The sequence below is a fragment of the Dendrobates tinctorius genome, unplaced genomic scaffold (genome assembly GCF_039654945.1).
Source record: "Dendrobates tinctorius isolate UK_male_01 unplaced genomic scaffold, ASM3965494v1 ptg000014l, whole genome shotgun sequence".
Lineage (NCBI taxonomy): Eukaryota > Metazoa > Chordata > Amphibia > Anura > Dendrobatidae > Dendrobates > Dendrobates tinctorius.
The window spans coordinates 16,018,273-16,031,107 of record NW_027361682.1 but is presented as its reverse complement, the minus strand read 5'-3'; the positions used below and the strand labels follow the sequence as shown (position 1 = coordinate 16,031,107).

At 44.6% G+C, this 12,835-nt stretch overlaps 1 protein-coding gene across 2 annotated transcripts in view; it reads right to left on the bottom strand.

Moving 5' to 3' along the window:
* The window catches only part of MYH10 (myosin heavy chain 10), an 84,279-nt gene that overhangs the window by 61,962 nt on the left and 9,482 nt on the right, over window positions 1-12,835 (bottom strand). For both annotated transcript variants that reach the window (XM_073559680.1, XM_073559681.1), the window contains exons 2-3: window positions 11,874-12,244; window positions 1,277-1,433 (exon numbers count right to left, since the gene is read on the bottom strand). In XM_073559680.1, the coding sequence (XP_073415781.1) occupies window positions 1,277-1,433; window positions 11,874-12,221 (505 nt within the window). In that variant the 5' untranslated portion in view covers window positions 12,222-12,244. The remainder of the gene's footprint in view (window positions 1-1,276; window positions 1,434-11,873; window positions 12,245-12,835) is intronic.

Below are 12,835 nucleotides of genomic sequence, written 5' to 3'. Positions count from 1 at the left end.
GGGGTCTTGCTGTTTAGCCCCCCATCGATCCTGAGGGATTGGGAGGGGGGAGGGAGGCTTACGTACCACAGCATGAGTAACAGTACTGAGCATGTGCAACCTCTGCTCCTTTAACAGGCTACAGGAATGGTGATCAGTAATGCTCACTAGTAGCTCCAAATCATATAGTGGACTTTGGGAACCCCGGTTCTTGCAACCAGTGGGGGTCTCAGCAGTCAGGCCCGCTGTGGGGAGGTGAAATGTTGTTTAGGGTACAACCCCTTTAAGAAACATTTTATGATGTAAAATATCTTCACTGCAGTAATGAGAGGCAACTGATGATGTAGCACAACAACTGGTGCCAAATATACGTCCATTCACAAGCAGCAATCATTAAGTCCCAGAACTTTTCCATATTCACAGCAGCACAAGAGGGGGATGGGCTGTCGATCACTGATTATTTTTTTCCTGATCACTGACATGTTAACACGGGCAATGATGCCCACGATCCTATGAGCTTGATCACCTACTCACCGCTCCATGAAAAGGGCCTTTAACGTATCGCTTCACCAGCAGACTAAAATGGTGCTCAAATACTCTGTGCTGCAGTTAGACAGATCGAGCCTAGTAAAAATGCTACCGATCGCTTTTCCTTCTCTTGACATGTAACATATGACAAGATGACGTGACGCCAACTACACTCACAGACGCTCGCTGTTTATACAGAACGATATACATTAAAATCCCACAAATGTATACACATGTGGTGTGCGAGCGCCAATATATTCCTCCGTGACGGTAAACAGACGTTGGAAAGTTATGTATGTCGGCCTGGACGGGAAACAGATTAATAGATAAATATCTAAAGCCGCTGAGATAAAACGATAGCCTAACAAGACGCATTGATCATGTTCTCCAACAGAGTTGTGCAGAAAGCTTCACGGTATGCAACCTGAGAGCTAACTGGAGGGCAGCAATGCATGAACTAGGGTATAAGGGAAGGTAAAACACTATACCTTTGCTTTGAATAGCAGATTTTAGACCGCGCATCCACATTTAAAGGGCTACGGCTAGTTAAACATCCTTTTAAAGCAATAGGAAGGATGACTCTAAAAACATGGCTGCTTTTGACTGAAAGCAGCACCAACCTTGTTCATGGGTTGTGTCTGGTATTGCAGTTCAGTTATGTTCACGTCAATGGAGCAGATCTGCAATACCACTAACAACCTTTAGACAGGAGTGGCGCTGTTTCTTAATCTCTTTCTACATCTTAGGTACTTTCGATCCTTCGACTAACCTTGTAGCATGCAGCGATAGGCAGACTCTGATATGGCGTAGATGTGCGGCGGCATCTCGTGGCGCTTCTTCCCCCGGTACATCTCAATGATATTTTCTGAATAGATAGGGAGGTTCTTGTAGGGGTTGATCACCACACAGAATAACCCGGAGTAAGTCTAGACGGAGACAGAAAATAACCATAATTAAAAACTCACTTATAGTAAATGACTAATACCCGCGTGTGCGGCATTGACAACACGCCATTAACTCTGTTCAAGTGTATTTAAGATTTCAAACCAGGGAAAAAATATTCTACTGCATTGGAGGAACCATTACGTTCAGGTAATACCCAAAGTGTCCACCAGGTGGCAGAAAACAGATTTGCCCCTCCTCTCTATGCATGTTCTCAGCCATTCAGCAAAGCTGTCAGGAGTCAGGTGATTCCCACAGCCCTAAGAAACAGGAAGGGGAATGAGGGTGGGGCAATTATTTTACACTTTTGAGGATGTGGGTATTCTGCTTTGTCTAAATGCCCTCATCTAGAAAGGGGAGAAGGAACTTTACAAAATAGTCTTGATTAAAGATGTGACTGTTTAGCGTATGCAGCTCCACTGCAAACTTGTGTGACTCTATGGTTGCAGAGTACAAAGTTTCACTAACCTTGTGCAGTCTGATCCCACACACTTTAGTGTATACAGCTCCTAAGCAGACCTGTTATTCATGGCTAGACTCTAATCATCTGTAAGCTCCTCCTCATTGCAGTGTGGGTGGCCCACTGACACTAAGCTCCTCCTCATTGCTGTGTGGTAGCCCAATGAAATTGTAAGCTCCTCCTCAATGCAGTGTGGGTGACCCACTGACACCAAGCTCCTCCCCATTACAGTGTGGGTGGCCCACTGACACTAAGCTCCTCCTCATGGCAGTGTGGGTGGCCCACTGACACTAAGCTCCTCCCCATGGCAGTGTGGGTGGCCCACTGACACTAAGCTCCTCCCCATGGCAGTGTGGTGGCCCACTGACACTAAGCTCCTCCCCATGGCAGTGTGGTGGCCCACTGACACTAAGCTCCTCCCCATGGCAGTGTGGGTGGCCCACTGAGTGTAAGCTCCTCCTCATTGCAATGTGGGTGGCCCACTGACACTGTAAGCTCCTTCATTGCAGGGAGTGGAGGCAAGAGTCTGGGTAGGATTTTTTTTTTCTTTTTTTAAGAAAACGTGCACTTGGTTTAGTAATGAGAAGAGTTTTCATGAAAAAACAAAAGAGCTTGCTTCAACTACTCACACCTCCTTTGTTACTGTACATTGGGGGGGGGGGGGGAGCTGATAAATCCTTCGGCCTCCTCCACGGCATGTGAAGCTCCCACTTCTCCCTTAGCGTTCTTTCACAAGACCAGCACAGTCACTTAAAGGGAAACTTAAAGGGAAAGGTCACCCACAATAAAAAAAAAAAAAAAAAACAGGCCTCTCCCCCTGGTGCATTCTAGGAGAGGAGACCAAGTGACCACAGGTTCGGGATAGCACATTTAGTGCCATTTTATACCAAGTAAAACCACAAATAGTCATGCTTGATTCTGTAAAAATCCTATAACATTATGTCAGTGCCCCCCTCCCACCCCAATAAAGGAATGATGGGGTGTATTCAGCCTCGAATGAAACGACCCCGCAGCTCTGCTGGGAAAACTTGCTGTGATTCCTACGTCTGTTTACTCTGAGAATTCCTTCTCCATCACGACAGGCCCAGCGATGTGTGGGAACGGGCGGCTCGTACCGGGTGACAGCCGGGATGTAACACAGCTGAAGCCATGAGGAACGGCTGTATGGTGCCCAGTCACGCGATCAATGGCCAAATAAAATTCTGCACAGGGGGCAACGGCTCGGTGAATGTGGTACAGGGGTCGTAATCATCTGAAATGGGCATTTATGGCTCCATTAGAGGGGTAACTGTGCGTGGGCATCCGGCAAGGCCTAAGATAGCAGGGCACCACTCTATGCCAGTATAATACTGGTTACTACGGTACTAACTAGGCCTGCTCAATAACCAGTGACAACTTCAGACTCAATTACCATGATAACTACACATCACAATATACGGCTCTGCCACCATGGTGATAATTACCTTCCATCAATAACACCTCATGTACCATACCATGGCAACAATAACCAGAAAAGGCTCATTTACCACGGTGATAACTAGCCACCACTTCGTTACCATGGATATAGCTACCAGCAACTAGTAATGGCTCAGTTACCATGGAGATAACTAACATTACGCAGCAAAATCTCAGTGACCAACCAGCTACTTATGGCTGCATAGCTACCAGGCTGATAACTACAAGCCACCAGCTAGGCCTCAGTTTCCATGGTGATAACTACCAGTGACCAAAGACTCAGTTACCACGGTGATGGCTGTAAGTGACGAGGCAGTTGCCATGGTGATAACGATCAGTGACCAGTAACGGTTTTAATTACCATGTCGATAACTACCAGCGACCAGAAATGACTCAGTTACCACGGTGATGCCTACCCATCACAGGCCCTAATCCTCAATCTCCCGTAAGGCCTTGTTCACACAACTGCAATAAGTGCAATATTAGAAATCCATTGTTTATAACGGAGCAGAAGGATGGATTTTACACTCACGCCATGACAACCACAGAACCCAACTATTGTTTCTTAGCTCAGGTCTCCATTTTCTTTTTAATGCATGCACTGTCTGCAGGGATTTATAGCAGAGTGGCTTCCCCCCGCAGTGGCCGGCCGCCTTGCCATAATTTCCAGGAACGTGGAATGGCGCTGTTTTACAGCAGATTTAATTTGTCCCTCGTTAGTGCCTCGAGTAATGAGTCCTCTTCAGGAGCCCGGGCATCAGGAGGGGATAATTACAGAGGAATTCCTGCTCTATAAACCACGTGTCACCAAAAGTGAAAACATGTGTACGTCTACGATGTAGCAGAGCCCGATGTAGCAGAGCCTGCTGCCCCATCATGGGCCATCTGACAATGGGGGAGGATGTATGGCCAGGTGTGCAGGAAGGGCCATTGTATATGGGCGCACGTGCGGAAGAGACGGAAGAGGGGACAGAACAGAGGGTGGGGGGCACGGCCAGGTGCGCAGTGACTAATTATAGTCTCTGAAATGTGGGGAGGGGGATGGAGAGGATCACGAGACGCAGCAGGACACCAAGCCTATAAAGATCCACAGCAGATGCTTAAAGGGATCCTCTTTACCAATCAATACCATTTCTAGGTCTCCACTTGCTGTCACTGAATGCAAAATTTAAATCAGAACTGAATTATCCCTAGTCTGTACAGTCCTCTACCAGCTAACCGGCAGGAATGTAAGGGAGACAGATCCCATTCACTTACTGCAAGCAGAAGTCTTGAAAAACTGGAAAGAAGTCTAATGAAAAGTTAAAAAACTACATTATACTTCAATGGTCAAGCTTTAATATTGTACTGTCCATGCATGTGACACTGGATTGAGATCCCACCAAAGTAGGTTTGGCCCCCATGATTGCAGCAGGAGGAGGATTACATGGCTCCTTACCGCCATAAGGCGACATACACACAGCACCAAGTAAGAACCGTCAACTTGTCAGGCACAGATTTGGGTTTGACAACTTTTCACACAAATGTGGCTTTAAATGTTCATTCTACTGACCCCCTTTAGGGGTGGTAGCAGCCGCCGAGTGGGCTCCACATCTTCTGCACCCGCCGCCGAGTGGGCTCCACATCTTCTGCACCCGCCGCCCCGCAGTCTTTGTGTTTCCTGACATTCCAGCACAGAAGCATTGAGCTGCAGAGATTATATTCAGGAAGCCCTCTGAAGACTGTCAGCCCTGCTGTTTAACATACCGGCCCCCCGAACACCCTATATTGCAAGACTTGTTGGTTTTGGCACAAAACAGAGTGCTGTGAAATACAGAGAGAGGGGAACTCTTTTTGGAAAAATGTCAATAACCAATCAAGGGACCGAGTCTGATCATTGAAGATGAAAGTCCGAAACTGCCCGTTTAAAGGAGGCCAGGACCTGACAGGACCAGTAATGAGGCCTGTACGGCCATTTATACCCATCCGCTGGGAGATCTGATACAAGACTGTTCCCGTTTGTGGACAGCAGAGATCCCAGTGACTGAGCGGCTGCACGTGTTGCCCTTGCTCTGGAGTAGTTGCGGTGCTGCGGTCACTACATGTTGCCCTAGCCCCGCAGGGAACACCACCGCTGATCACACCGATTCTTAAAGGACAGGAGGCATTATTTGAAGTCACTATTCAGGATGTCTGTGCTTCACAAAAGGAAGTTTACCTGTGGGGGTCTCAGAGGCAGACATTTGGGATCAGAGGAAAGGAAGTAAACGACAAAAAAAAAACCCACTACATTTAAAGGAAACCTACCAGAATAGTAACACCAAATAGAGGAATCTGTAATGCATATCACAAATGTGAAAATAAGATATGACATCAGCTCTAATATGTGAAGTAACAGGAAACGTATATAGATGCAGATCAACAGCCACGTCAATATCTACACCCAGGTGGCAATTAAAGAGGTTGTCCAATTTGTAATTAATATATATAATATATATTTGTGTGTTAAAATAAGCATGACTTCATTTGATCACCCACCACTCCGGTGGTTCCTGCCTGTCCTGCTCCAGCAATGACATCACACCCTATCGGTTACGAGACCACCCCAGCCGATATCCTGGGGTTTTTTTTTTTGTTTTTTTTTTTAAGGAAAATCCTAAACTATCCCATTAAAGTGTTTGTATATTTGTGGATCTTGATGCAGATGGCGATACTTTATGGAGCATGTTTACACGTGGCTGGCCGTTATAGGACGCTATACGTTGGGAGGGGACTGGTCCTTTAAATGGGAATCAATCATCGGAACGTACCCGATCCACAGTGATGAATGGTTTCTGCAGTAAGGGAAATAAACACATATTGAATCAGGAATGTGCAGAGCGAGTGAAGGGAAGCCGTATATCAGCGAGGAATGCTGGAATGTGTCGTACCCTGGCCCCGCGCCAACGACACACTCACATACCACATGGCTCTCGCCCACCGAAGCCCACCACCAGATTGGGAATACTGGATTGATACTTCAACCCGTCTGCCAGTACTGAGCTATGGAAGATTTACTATGTACTTCAGAGCTGGAATCACGCCTGGAACAAAGACGATCATTGGGATTAGACCAATGACACAGACCTGGGATATTAATGGAGGCAGCGCAACTATGGCAGACGGCAAAATGATGGAGCCGAGAATCCGCTATAAATATCCGGCCTTTTATGGTCTATGATGAGAATATGACCCAAAAATCAGACCCCAGGGAGCGATTCACGATGAGGAGATAAGGTTGTCTATGGACTTCTGGAGAAAAAAAAACATCTGCAATTTTCTAATTTACAAAATGTTTTAATACTTCCCATTTTTAACATCACTGATTGCTTTGCATCCCAAGACTTTAAGTTAGGGATTCACCCTTTGCAATTTTTTTTTTTTTTTTTAAACTTTAATTATCTCACACTCCAGTCACATCAAAAGCTGCAGCAAGGGTCCTGGAAGTATCCTGGATTCTGTAAGACAAGTTGAGTGGACAGCTCAGAACTGTGTCAATGGTACCACAACAGGAAAATAAAGGGCCATTGTGAATGCAGCCCTGGATGTGACTAGAGTAGAGACTGACTAAGCAAGATTCATTGTGAGAAGGCCTAAATCGCCGCACATTTGCAGCTTCTAGATAGGACACGAAAGTCTCCCTTCACTGACTGCAATTAGAGCGGTCCAAAATTTTGACAATCACAAGGATTAGATTTGGGGGCTCCTAAGCCAGTCAAAAATCGCGTTCAACAGTGAAACCACCTCCCAGCAATCCACTGGTTGGAGACCACTGTGATAAGATAACTGAAGTGTAAGCTCGCTGGCCGACCTCACAAACGAGAAAATTACAGAAAAAGGCAACTACTCCAGCCCTTTCCCATTATCTGCCCCACAATGTTCAAATCCGTCCCGTGCAGACATAGAAACCAGATCCTGCCGCCACGACAGGGCACCCTGGGGGTGTTCCACAGACTCGTGTCTTAGGAGGAGCCTCTACGCCTTGGTGCCTTTGGAAGGCTGAGGCTCTTTATATGCCCAGATACCAGGACCTCCTCAGACGTTATGTCCAAGGCAGCTTAAAGGAGGTTTGGCCAACGAATCCTCGAAGTCACGGTGACCGTGGGTCCTCTATAAAGTGGTCCTCAGCCAGCGTCACATTTATAAGTGGTGAAAAACATAAATCAGGGCAGAAATGGAGGGATATAGGTGGTTGTGTTAAAGGGGGTTGTGGGAGACCCCCTATTGTGCTGCAGCTGGTGACTGATACACAAGTGTGGATTCCCTCCTTGACAAGAGTCATTCTGTGCCGTCTTCTTGTGACACAGTGATAGGCGTGCAATTCTCAAATCTCTGCAATCAGGAAGTGCCGAACCTCACCCTGACATATCTGTGGCTAAAAAGGGAAGGACTGTGGTTGTGTGCGGAGGACGTCCAGCCGTGCCCCGCAGTATAAGTATAGGGATGGACTACGGTCACTGTGGGCTGAGGCAAGATTCTGCAATTCTCTACTTACTCATTTGGGTAGAGGGGTTAGGAAATTGCATAAAAAGCACTTACAAATATTTTATACTCCAGTTACATCCAAAGTTGCTTTAAGAATCCTGGGGAATCAGACTGTGACCACCCCAAACAATTCCAAATAGCTGACAAAGTTATAAAACCAGATCTGGATGTGACAAAAGCTAACCTGTATCTGGAAAAATTTTTATCAACTAAATGCAAAAAATAAAAAAATAATCCCTTTAAAAAGTGTGTAATACAGCGTCGGAGCATTAGATCATACGTCAACGGCCGCTCTATTAATTTTCTATAGGGCTGTCAAAAAAAAAGCGGAGTGCAGCACTCAGCAGCCCCATAAGGAATGAATGGAGCCATTATGCCTTCAAAAAGATTCCCAAGAGTCGAGACCCCAAAGATCCTAAGGATAGGTGATCATTTATTTTCACCTGAGGACAAGCCCTTTAAGTTACTTTGTTTTTGTTTTATCAGGCTGCATATTTAAGTATTGCAAAATTTTTTCCTTTTTGAAGAAGCAGCTTGTCTACAGTCCAACTTTATGTGATTAGAAGAGCCAAATGCAAATTGCCAAAATTGCAAAACGTAATACAAATAACCGGCGAGGGGGTGCTGCTGTCATATTTAAAACTGCATGCTGGTATATTAATAACATGCCTTTAAGAGAAACAGGATGTAAACCCTTTCTATATGCTGTCAGGATTTGCTAATTAATGCCCTCAGTTGAGATTCACTTGGAACTGGAGGTCTTGACGTTGTGATACTTTTAATGCCCAGCGGGAGTGCTAAAGGAAAACCAAATATTTACACTGTGGTTCCCCACTAAGCAGAAGGGTTCAACATGACAAACCTTTTCTCTGTGTGGGATGTTGCTACCTACTCATGCTGATCAGTTTTTCTAAACTAGATAACTTAATAGCAAAAAAGGGGGCTAAATAGTCTTAATAGAGATATAAAAATGGCTAACATGAAAAAAATCTGAAAGACAAAAAACAAAGCGCCTTTTCTCCAGACCTACAGGAAAGAGTGCTTCCTCACACACCAGATCCTTGATTTCAAGACGAACAACCTGGGAGGATGTTTTTGGTTCCCCCGGAATCTAAAGAAAAAAAAGCCTTCAAAACAAAAAATGTCGAAGGAAGTCAGAAGAACAAACAAAAGAAGCCTTACAAAATCAGGTATTCTAGGTATTCTATTCAGTGCTGCAGTCACAGCCAAGAAATTTCTACAATGTGGACAAAAATTTTTTTTTGCCAAAACATTAGAGTGGCTGTCTTAAAAGATGACGCCTTTGACAATATGGACATCAGCTGCACACAAACCCCTTCTATTGTGGATCTAGCTTGCCAGTGTATTTCAATAGCAGGATGCAATGCTAAATGTCCTCCAGTAGTGGCCACTGTAGCTTTTCCATGATAGCTGGAATGACTGAAGCCACATCCTCAGTGATCAATTGATCAATTTGGATATTAGTTAATTTGATTATAGTAACCCTTTATGAGATCATCTGGGATTTGACTAGACACTAGTTAGTCCCTTCACAAAAAAAAAAAAAAAAAAAAACACTCCACCAGGCCTATGAAGTAACTCAAGGCAGCCCCAGCTACAAAGCATCAAGGTTCTCAGAAACAGAACCCCACAAAAAGGACATTAAACCCAATTTCCTTTACAAACCATGTATGCTAAATACATCCATGTATATAAAAAAAAAAAAAACTAAATGGGGATGCCCTCGAAATGAGACCAAAAGGTGATCCATAAATGAGAACGACCAACTTCATCTGTCCGCCTTCCCGTCAGGTTTATTAGGTCACAGTAAAAAAAATGTTATTTTCAAGGTTGATGCTGCCCCTCCACACGCTGCCACTTATCTTACTGCTGCAGATAAGCGCTCTCCATGGATTCCTCCAGACACAGTCTGAAATAGAAAAGTGACAGACGTCTGCTTTCTATAGCGTTCAGCGTCTCCGCCGGGCGGCTTATCTCCTGGCAAACGCTCGCCATTCCTATGCCCCGATGATTGCTTCCATTCCTTACCTCTGACACAGTGCATTCTCAGGCAGACCACGACCATTCCTTGGCCGAGTCCTTGCTATGTCTTGCCCACAGAAAGCTTGCCATACATCCATAAAAAGGATATGGGGACGGAGGCGCAATGGAGGAAGAGATGGAAGAGACGTATCAATTAGAAGTACATGGAAAAAGAGGAAACCAGATCAATAATGCATGGAGCATTACTACAAATCCACAGAAGGGAGGAGTGGATATCTTAAAGGGTTAGTTAAGTTTAGTAAAAAAAAAAACAAAAAAAAAAAAAAAAAAAAACTTTGTATATCCCAAGCAGTGAATCTGGGGTGATCGGGTAAGGATCCCATCTATTGTCTATAGAGCCTACCTGTCTCTGGAGGAACTGTCATGTGTGTACCTATTGATTTGAATGAGTAGTGTAATACTTTATTTTCCCTGTGGGGGCACTGTAGGGAAACGGAACACTTATTGCCATGTTTAAACACAATTGATCGTTGGCAGTTCCAACAAGGAGACATTTATTAGCGTGGTCTGTGCTTACTAGCCGATTATAAAGATTTCTTTATACAAAGCAGAGAACCTCTTAAAACCATATAAAAGGCTCTCTCATGTAAAGAGGATGGGTCACTTACAAAGGTTGTCCTCTGTATGGTGCCCACAGCTTAAGCTTGTCCCACTAAAACGTCCTTTGAAATCATTCTCATTAAAAGCACCGCTCATCATGTCTAGAGTAAGATGTAAAGTTGTGTAATCTCTCCCTGCTAAAAGTCATGTGACCTCTCCCTGCTAAAAGTCATGTGCTCGCTCCCTGCCTGAAATCATAATGATGACTGTGTTACCAGCCCCATGTGCTCTTTAGTAAACCATTTAATTGGTACACTTATGGGTTTTTAGGTCACATTATGAAGACTAATGTAGTGCACTTCGGAAATAAAAGTCCCATTTCTTTTTGAAGACACGCGATGTCCCTATTTAACTGCATCAAAAGATCACGAAAAGGATGTCACAGCCTGCCCCTTTAAGACACGCATCCTCCAACATATAAATATGCATGTGTGTCATTACCTAATGTGTGGGTATTGATTACAAAGTGCCCTGTTGGGCCCTGCAGATGACGACGGCAAACTCCACTAAGGAATAATGACTAATCTATATGGAAACCGCTCTCGATGCTGACAGTCGCTCGAAATCCGGGGCCGGACGGATGACAAGATTGTTTATGCGGCTGCAGATGAGAACTTGGCTCTGATAGCAACTGGAGAACCCATCAGATCCAAGTGACCCTGGAAATAAGGCAGTCCAGTGGACAAAGTCTGCAGTTCCACAGCTGCCAGTATCTGACAGCCCCCAGACGTGACCCGGATGGTAAATTTTTGGTTTAATTTGAGGCAAGAAATGAAAAGACAACATTTCTGAAAATTCTCGGAAGTGGCGGCTGCAGAGGGATTTAGCTAATATTTGTTGTTATCACCTATGCATATTATAAGACCCCAAGGACCCCCACCGAGAACGAACTTGGAAAAAGAGTGGTGGCTCATCTGGTCATTCCCAAATGGATTACTCGGCTACCTCTAGGAATCCCATAAAAGATAAATGGAGGGGCTGTCGTTCCACTCCAACGGGGTACTTCATTGTCTCGATCTAAGAATCAGTGGGGGGTCCCACTGGAAGGACCCCCACTAATCCAAAAATGACTATCCTTTGGATGGGAGTTACCCTTTAACTAGGATTACTTCAGGCACCAAGATTTCACACCCATATTTTGAACGAGTGTCCCAGCCTGAGTACCACTACAATGCCCCGATATCGAGATAGGAATAGCACCAGACACTTATGGCACAGCCTAACCCTTTAAATTCATGGTGAGGCAAGGACTATTGTGATTAATTTACATAAAAAAAACCAACCATATCCTAAACTCAGAAGAAAGTATTATCAGTTACAAAAAGAGAAAGTTCTGACTTACATAGATGAGTCCCGAGTAATATCTGTCCTTTAGGTTGTGCAGGACGGAGGCCTCGTTGAGGCACGTCAGCTCCGCCATGTCTTCCACCTTGGAAAACTTCGGTGGGTTCATCTTCTGGATGTCATCTTTGTTCACCATGGCCTTCTTGCCATTCTCCGCTAGCTCCACCACCACCTCATCACCCTTCTCCTCCTTGATGCTGGCTGCCTCGAACCCGTGTCGTTCTGACGGAACCCACACCAGCTTCTTGGCCGTCCAGTCAGCCTGTGTGGCTGGATTGTAGACCACATCGCGGTCCACGAAAAGGTATCGCTCGGGGTCATCCTGCCCCACTCTCTGAGACATCATGACTAGGAGTCTCTAGGAATCACCTACGGAGAGAAGACATAAAGCAGAATGTTATCAGTTAAGACGAGCTTAGATACATGGGATCAGCAGAAAGTATCACGCATGATAGGCTTAGATTTACCAAGTCATGCAGACTAGTCGTTCACCAACAGTAAGTATAATGTTTGAGTCCAGAAAACAAAAAAGTAATCACAAAATAATGTATCTAACAATACGCGGTCACCGAAAATTCACCAGACTGAAATGTGACTATTTTCCACCAAATTATTCTGGTAGCAAAATAATCGGAAGATACCCTACTATATGTAGATAAAACCTTTCTATTATCTTGTATACAGAGGCAGTATTATAGTAGTCATTCTTGTACATAGGGGCAGTATTATAGTAGTTATATTCTTGTACATAGGAGCAGTATTATAGTAGTTATATTCTTGTACATAGGGGGCAGTATTATAGTAGTTATATTCTTGTACATAGGGGCAGTATTATAGTAGCTATATTCTTGTACATAGGGAGCAGTATTATAGTTGTTATATTCTTGTACATAGGGGCAGTATTATAGTAGTTATATTCTTGTACATAGGGGCAGTATTATAGTAGTTATATTCTTGTAC